The sequence below is a fragment of the Salvelinus fontinalis genome, chromosome 22 (assembly GCF_029448725.1).
Source record: "Salvelinus fontinalis isolate EN_2023a chromosome 22, ASM2944872v1, whole genome shotgun sequence".
Classification (NCBI taxonomy): Eukaryota; Metazoa; Chordata; class Actinopteri; order Salmoniformes; family Salmonidae; genus Salvelinus; species Salvelinus fontinalis.
The window spans coordinates 25,235,825-25,244,510 of NC_074686.1; the positions used below are offsets into that span (position 1 = coordinate 25,235,825).

The window sequence follows — 8,686 nt, forward strand, 5'->3', positions numbered from 1 at the left end:
AGGCCTAGTCTACTCCTATCCCTTCAGTGGGATAATAAGAAGATATTGCATGAAGTCAGTGGAGATAAAGCTATTAGATTAAGAAGTGTGTTAAGGAGCTCAACTCTTCGCTAATGGAGTATATTCTATAATGGAGTATATTTTATCATGACCCGTTTAGAGAGCGGTGGATGCGCAGCTCATGGTCCCAGGTTGATGCAGTCAAAAGCCGCCTAATGAAAAGAGACGCATCGCTGATTGCTGCTATATCTGGGCCCGCTGTGGAAGTGGCATCGATTTAACAATTTAGCAGCCCTGTCCTCTGTGTTGGAATTAGTCACGGCTCAACGATGCCCAGCTTGCCGCCTTTTACACACACACACATACACACACACACACACACACACACACACACACACACACACACACACACACATAAATGAGGGAGAAATATCCTACACTCTCTCTCGCACTCCAAGGTGCATTAATTGAAGAACTATATGTGCAAAATATTTAGTCTTGGAGGAAATTGAAATACATACAATACAAAATGTAAAATAAACCTAGAAATATAATAGGTAATAATATGGTTATTATTATATACACATATATATAAATATATATATATATTTAATGTCATTACTAGGCTCTGATATATGCGCATGTGATTTAGTAGATGTTGGTTTACTCGTCACAATTTCAGCACCATGGAGAGCGAACACAAGGCACCCATAAAGGTTAATCCTTTCAATTTTGCCTTAATAACAAATGTAAGATAGTTGCATTTGCAAAACGTAGGCTATAGGCTGGTCAACAACGCACCCTGTTTCAGCACCATGGAGAGCGAACGCAAGGAGAAATCACACTCAACAGAGAACATCATTCTGCAAAAAAAAAGTGTTTATTTCCGTGACTCAACAACTGCAATCGGACTTTAGTGCAAGAAGTGTGAAATATGTCTATCAGATGTGATCATAAGCAAAACATACTGTATATTATGCACTACTTGGTTTAAGAGGAAACATTGTGCTGTCATGCTTCAGGTTATTATAACAGGTCTGGAAAAGGTGTAAGCCACTAGGATACTCTGTGTCCCCACTTCCCAGATCATAAAACAACATATTATCAGTGTGTTTTAGTGATTCAACAATCCAGAACTTTCTAATCTGTTGAATGTGGGGATCATTTTACTGGGAGAATAGGTAGGCTACTACTTTGCTTTTCTTAGTGTCCAAAGGGATTGAATCCCTATTTTTTCCACTCATTTAAAAATGCATTTAAAGTGAAAGTAGTCTGAATTTGATATTTATGCCAAACGTCATTGTTCTGATGTTTGTCATTATAACGTCATTATACTGACGTTTATGTGCATTAATGTATTGACATTTTTCTAAAACAAAAAAAGGCATGGAAGCATGTAGTATCATAAGGAGTTCAGATAGCCTTCTGCTCAGGTTGAGTTAATTCAAATGGTGAGAAGATAGCAGTCTCTGTATGTCTCTCTAAGGAAGTCGATACATACTGCAGAGACGAGGTAACATGTTCAACAGAGTTCTGCCTTCCATCACCTATCCATTTAACCCAATCCACACCCTGTCCATGGCTGACTTGGACAGCACAGGTTTAAAGGAACTCTGTCTGAACAGCGGGTCGTGGAAGACCCCGTCCACCCAATCTCTCAGAGTAGCGACCGGCGAGTCCTGCTGCTCAGCCGCCCTCACCTTCAGGTGGGGTACTTCAGTCGGATACCCCCCTGGGGAGAGGGACTCGCTGGGGGTGGCTGTGTGCATGCATGGAGGGAACTCAGGTTGGATAGTAGCAGTTTGTGCAGTGGACCAGATGTTAGGTTTGCTGCTCTCTGTACTTCGCAGGTCCCGTTCAGTGTAGAATGAGTTGGTTGTTCGGTCGTGGTCTGGTGTGTTTTTGAGGCAATCTGCTGACTGTGGCAATCGTTCATTCCCGTGTCGGAGTGTGTCTGGGGTATGTGTGAGTGGACTGTTGGAAGGGTCTTTGGGGTGGTGGCGCTGGTCCGGTGGTGTGTGTACTGGGGTGTTTTTGGTGTGAAACCGGTGTTTAGGGTCGCAGTCAGAACCATCTGACTCCAGCAGATCAAAGTCCTCCAGGTCACTCTGTTTTAGGTCCACACACCTCCCCGTTACAGAGTCTACAACCAAAAAATACATAGATGTTATAACAATCACAAATTTGACAGGACGGATAGAAAGCAACTTCCATATAAATTAATGGGAAGCCATTTTAACAGCCAGGTCACTCGTGATACCAGTCAGTATTCGACATCCATCCATGTCTGAGGATGTCGGGAAATGACATGGAAACCATCCACTAGGGGAAACAGTAAGCATCTGCCTCTGATTCCAAAGGTTGCAAGTTTGAATCCAGCGATACCTTAACCATTACCTTAACCATTCAGAGTCAATGCCTCACTTTAAGAATTTCAAGTTACTGCCTGAACTTAACCATAAACACTTCGAAATTTGACGTTAGGAACAACTTCCAAATTTCAAGTTTGAGAAACATGGATGAACATCTAATTCTGAGTTGACTGTGAGAGCGGGTAGCATGTTAATGGGTTCGTCTAGTTAATGATATAAATCTATGGTACACATACACTCACCATCAACATCTATCTCGCGTTTGATTGGCTCCTCCTCTTGCAATCCCTCCACACCATCACTGTCATCTTCACAGCCCCTCTCATCAGAGCTTTTATTGGCTCGTGGTGACCATGTGACTTTGTTCTCCTTCTTCAACCTCCGCCGTGCATTGGCAAACCACGTGGACACCTGAATGAACAAACACATTAATAAATCATTACGTATTTGATAAATTCCCAAGCCTACTGTTGTGGCCCTGAGCATGGCACTTAACCCCTTAACCTGCTCCAGGGGCATCGTATGTATGTGTATTTGGGTCTTTAGGAGGCTTTAGGATAAAGCAGAAGACACATTTCTGTGGGATGTAATCTTCTTCTGTTATTAACCAGTGCCTAGTACTCCTCGATCGTGTATGTACTGTAACACATGATAAGTTCAGAAGAGCTCCAACTAACATATTCATCCCCAAACACTGAGCCAGTTGTTACCTGTGTAAGTGTCATCTTGGTGATGATGGCCAGCATGATCTTCTCTCCCTTGGTGGGATATGGGTTCTTCTGGTGCTCCTGCAGCCAGGCCTTCAGAGTGCTGGTGGTCTCCCTGGTGGCGTTCTTCCTCCGTGCTGCGGCACTGTCCACTGATGACCCATATCTGGGAGAAGGGAGGTGAGGGGAGTAGTGTCAGAATAGGGGTGAATTTGACAGAGAAACTCTTCCAAACATTGCATTTTTCACATTATGTTTAATGGATCTAAGATGTGCTGGAGCTTCGGTTTCAAATATTGTATTTTTTCCTCCTTGTACTTGGTGTTTGACATATTATATGTCCAAGAGATATGCATGTGTAAATGGAACTATGCTATGCATCAATGACGCATGTTTTATTCCTATTTCTCCTATTTAGATCATATTTTGATGTTTACAAGAATGAGAAGTTATTTAGAAACAGATAACATGTTTAGTAGACATACCCATATCGGTCATATGGATACTGCCCAAATGCGTAATCATATGGATAGTATGCAGGGGTTTGAGAGGCCCCCACATGTGCAGACGCTCCATCTTTGGACTCCAAGGTTCCCTGCAGATATGAAATCAACTTTCATTGACATAACTTGACAAAACCTTTCAAAAACGGAGTCAATTATGTTTTGTTTAGTCTACTTTGCTCACCACAAATATGGATCAGTCCAGTGCGCACGAATTGGTCAAAGGTTTGTCCTTTTTATTTTCGCTGACATGACCAATTATGTGAAAAAAAATGAAAAAAAGAAAGAAAGTCAATATAGAAAAAAAGCCTACCTACCCTGGCATATAGAGCTGTTGCGTCGCCTCCGCAGGTGCCATAGTACCCTTGGCTCTTTCCATAGCCAGCTCCATACACACCCAGACCTATAGCCGGGGTTGGTATCTCCTGGCCCGGGGAGCCGAGCAGTCTGCTCTCATACACTGGGCACCGAAGAGGCTGGGGAGAGGGATGCGTCACACCTGAGTCCAGGAGAGACCTTCCGCCAGGCTCGAAGCAGTTGGCCAAAGAGCTCGTGCTCATGAGGAACTGGCGCGAAAACAAGAAAACATTATTTCGGAAAAATATAGACAATACGCAATACATGAGCACACAACGAAAAAGGCTACCAATAAATTACAGTTATTTTGTAAAACAAACTAAACGTAGGCTATGTGATGTATCTGCAAAACCGGAGACACTAGCTTATAAAGTACAGAAACAAACTATGTTTTCCTTCACCACAATTTCTTTCAAGTTTCTTCTAATTTAGTGAAAGAGCATTACCTGGTGTGTGGGTGAGTAGGGGTATCCTAGCTGCGGGTAAGCCATGATATCAAACATCAGTGAATGTCAGCAAACTTTAAAGGATCAAGCACGAGCACAATGTCCAACTGTCACTCATCAATGCATCAGGATCAAGTAGCCCGTAGACGCTGATCTAAGGTCAGTTCCGAAGGTGGAATCTGGGTAAGTTACACGTGTGCTAGATCTGTGCGTAAAGGTAACTTTGACTGAATCAAATCAACACCAAGACACACTGCTTTCCACTGCGGGTAAAGTGCCAGGACCAAAGATTTGGTTTGTAATGAACAGTCTGCTTCAGCTGTTCTTCGGCTCTTCTATTGAGGTATTAGAGAAATATCAGCTATAGAGCAATTCTCCCTTGGGATGTTTTTTGGGGGATGGCTCAGGTGTCCAAGTCGGTTGACGGTTGGTGACGCGCTGAATTAATGAATATGTTTACCGTCCAGTCAGTCTGGTGAAACACATTATTTGCAGTCCAAAGAGGCAGGGATGTTGTGATCTATGATCCACAAACCAACCATGCCACTCCTGATGCGCTCTCTGCTTTTAACTCGCCTGTCTCTCTGACGTCACATGGACTCCCGCGTGCACAACTACTGGTCATCTCCTTCAGTAACGCAGATTTAGTACAGGACCTTCGATTTAGCCCCATTTCGTGGAGAAATACAAATGTGTAAAATAATACACATTATATTAAATAAATTAAAAGTGGTCAAAATGCATCACTGAGTTAGAAAAGCCTGCTTTCATTGAGAAAAAAACGAAGGTATAGGCCTAAATTCCTCCAAATTATCTTGAAGAATAAACGTATCAAAGTCTGCTTTCGATGAACTACAAGACATGAAAGAAAATACAACTATATAGCTCTGGACAGTTTCTCCAAACTGTCTAAAACCATAGACTCCTTCCCGTTATTGCCGGTGTCTGTGAACGACAGACCTGCTCGCTTAAAGATTTTTGTTTCCACACGAGCGCACACACCGCCCCGGGGTCCCGGTAAATATAATGAGGATGTGTTCAAATCTCTCCCTCCGACACACACACACACGCACGCACGCACGCACGCACGCACACACACACACACACACACACACACACATACACACACACACACACACACACACACACTACATCAGAGGTGGAACAAGGAATGATGTGAAAGCTCTATCGTGGATGATTGATGACTATGAGATGATATTAGCATAATAGCTTTTTATTCCTGTAGTTTAGATAACATGTCACCTCAATGAAATTACCTCCTGACTCCTGATCAAGCTGTTATAGTGGAGAGGAGATTATAATAGCCAGGTCTGAACGAATTAATCAAACAATAAGCACGTCTCTTATCTTGAGAGGGCATCATTTCCATCTCAGTGGCTGTGATGATGATAAATTGAAAGTTGCCCTGTAAGAGGAAATGCTATTCATATTGTGATTTAACTGTATTATACATGATTGTTTACCTGTTTTTTAATTACTAAAGGTCAAATTGGAATTAAATCCTAATAAGCTGTGTGTGTGTGTGTGTGTGTGTGTGTGTGTGTGTGTGTGTGTGTGTGTGTGTGTGTGTGTGTGTGTGTGTGTGTGTGTGTGTGTGTGCGTGTGTGTGTAAGAATCACCCTATCAGAGTAATTCTTTACAGATCAATGTCATCTCTCCCCAGAGACTATCCAAACACGTCATCCTTAATAAAAACACTTGACATGAGATATTACTGATATAACAATACTGTAACTGTATCTGTCATTACTAATCTAAAGCATTAATGATGATGAGTACCTCATCTCTCTCTCCCACTCTCTTCCTCTCTCAACTCTCTCTGTCTTCCTCTCTCCCCCTCTCTCATCTCTCTCCTGCTCTCGTCCTCCTCTCTCATTCTCCCCCCTCTCCCTCCTCTCTCATTCTCTCCCCCTCTCCCTTCTCTCTCACCTCTCTCCCCCTCCTCTCTCATCTCTCTACCTCCTCTCCCACCTCTCTCATTCTCTCCCGGTCTCCCTCCTCTCTCATTCTCTCCCCTCTTCCTCCTCTCTCCTGCTCTCTCATCTCTCTCCTGCTCTCTCCCTCCTCTTTCATCTCTCCCCTGCTCTCTCCCTCCTCTCTCATTCTCTCCCCCTCTCCCATAGCAGCTAAAAGGGTAATCATGTTTCTGTTCTCTTATTCTGCATCATTGATGAGAAGGGTCAGTGGATTTATACCGTAGGCTTAGTTCACTGACTCCTTTCCCTCTTTAGGGCTTCTCTTGAGGGCCCTTATTAAGGGTATGAGAACACCTTCTGATAGCCTGGCTAATGTGGAAGTATAGTATGGAAGTATTCTGTTTAGGACATTACAGTGTGTGTTACAGTATGGTAGATTGTGGGTTAGGTTAATTCAAGTTTACAACGGTATAGGTTTGTTATGATCCTCTTCCTCAGAGAGAAAAAGAGAAAGGGAGAGAGAGAGCAAGAGAGAGAGCAAGAGAGAGAGAGAGAACCTTGTGCTGTGGTAATGAAAGACAGTGGGTCGGCTATTTATTTTTTATCCTCGTCTCCCTTCCTCCTCTTCTCACCCCCACCCCCCTAGAATGAAGCAAGTTAGGGAGTAGAAATTAAGTAGAGAATTTAGATAATCCAGTTAGTAGATTCCCAATATTCAATTCTATTCTATTTTGTTCTATTGTATAGTATTGTATTGTATTGCATTCTGTTCTGTTCTACTGTAATATATCATTTTGTTCCATCATACAAGAGGAGGATGAGAGCAGATCAAATGCTCTTAGAGGTGAACTAAACTTTCCTCCATCGCTCTACTTAACTAAAACACCTTCATAAAGAATTTCTATGCACTCTCTCTCTCACTCTCTTTTTCTCCACAGTCGCCGGCCATCTCTCTCTCTGTCTCATTGTTCTTTAAGTGATTCTTCATCAGAGACATTTAAACCATGTTTTTCTCCTCTCTGCCAAAGACATTACTAGCTGTACCTCTTCCCCCAATCTTTTATGCTGAAAAAGCCAAACCTGAGAGACACAAAAAGCATCTACATGTTAAATAGTGATTAAAATTGTATAGTATTCGTACTTTCAGGTAGGAAATATTCAAATGTGCCTTTCCGTACTGTACAGTGATTGAAGGAAGTTGTGATTGGAGTTTTCCCCCTTTCTGCATTTATCTACTGTGATGCTTTCTTCTCTCATATTACCGTGTGTGTGTCTGTGTGTGTGTGTGTATATGTATGTGTGTGTGTGTGGGGGGGGGGGGGGGCACCTACTGTGATGCCTTTCCCTCGCTCACATTAACTCCACGCCCCTCCCACGGTATTATAGTTCAAGTATGCAGACGGGAGAAAATAGAGTGTGTGTGTGTGTTTACTGTTGAGTAGGTGCATTATGAATGAATGATTGATGTGAAGGGAACATTATGATAATCACGGTCTGATAGATGCAGTGTATTCTCAGATACCTATAAAAGTATGCAATATAGATGTAGAAGTATACCATATATTAACATAAAAATATGGAATAGAATATTCAAGAGAGGGGAATAATGACATATATTACGGACACATCTTTTGAAAAGTCACAAAACCATGAGGAAATGAAACTCAGGAGCATGATAGAAGTATTCTTTGTTGTTCCATACAGAATGACATTGCTTTTGTCATTTCATTAGAAAAAGGAAACTTTGTGATGCACAGAAAGAAATAACATAATCCTGTTCAGTGTCAGAAGTTAAACACTATCATCCGATTGGAGTGACGTGTGTTTGTGGGAATAGCGTCTAAAGCCAGAGCAGGAATCTAGAAATATGGACACATTTCTATTTGTAGAGGTTGAGACAGTCACCTTTCATGGGACAAATGGAATGTCAATCAAGCACTGGAGCACAGAAGGGTTCTCCCCCAGGACATAGTGGTTACAGAATGATGATGGGGGTTGTTGTTGGAACATCATCACTTTAGGTGCAGTGGGACTGATGTTGGGGAAACCTGAGTCCTTTTTATCTCTCTCCTGTTCCTCTCTCTTCTCTTTCTTTCTCTTCTCTCTCCCCACTACCTCTCACCTTTACTTTCTCTCTCCTCTCTCCCCCCACTACCTCTCACCTTTACTTTCTCTCACTTCTCTCTCCCCACTACCTCTCTCTCTTCTCTTTCTCTCTTCTCTCTCCCCACTACCTCTTACCTTTACTTTCTCTCACTTCTCTCTCCCCACTACCTCTCTCTCTTCTCTTTCTCTCTTCTCTCTCCCCACTACCTCTCTCTCTTCTCTTTCTCTCTTCTCTCTCCCCACTACCTCTCTCTCTTC

General features: G+C 42.6%; 1 protein-coding gene across 1 annotated transcript; it reads right to left on the reverse strand.

Annotated features, from left to right (window-relative positions):
* Window positions 1-874: 874 nt before the first annotated feature.
* Window positions 875-4,908, reverse strand: LOC129820387 (iroquois-class homeodomain protein irx-4-like). Its single transcript, XM_055877458.1, has 6 exons — window positions 4,386-4,908; window positions 3,900-4,148; window positions 3,565-3,674; window positions 3,083-3,245; window positions 2,615-2,783; window positions 875-2,143 (listed from the first exon to the last, which is right to left on the reverse strand). Exons 1-6 carry the CDS (start codon window positions 4,440-4,442, stop codon window positions 1,548-1,550), a joined length of 1,344 nt encoding a protein of 447 aa, XP_055733433.1. The 5' UTR covers window positions 4,443-4,908; the 3' UTR covers window positions 875-1,547.
* Between the last annotated feature and the right edge of the window lie 3,778 nt (window positions 4,909-8,686).

Bases quoted from the DNA above. Each gene is read 5' to 3' on its own strand.
- LOC129820387 (XM_055877458.1), bottom strand. From the start codon at position 4,442: ATGTTTGATATCATGGCTTACCCGCAGCTAGGATACCCCTACTCACCC. The intron at 3,675-3,899 runs GTAGGTAGGCTT...TCATATCTGCAG, and splicing joins CAACAGCTCTATATGCCAGG to GGAACCTTGGAGTCCAAAGA. The intron at 3,246-3,564 runs GTATGTCTACTA...CCCTTCTCCCAG, and splicing joins TATCCATATGACCGATATGG to ATATGGGTCATCAGTGGACA.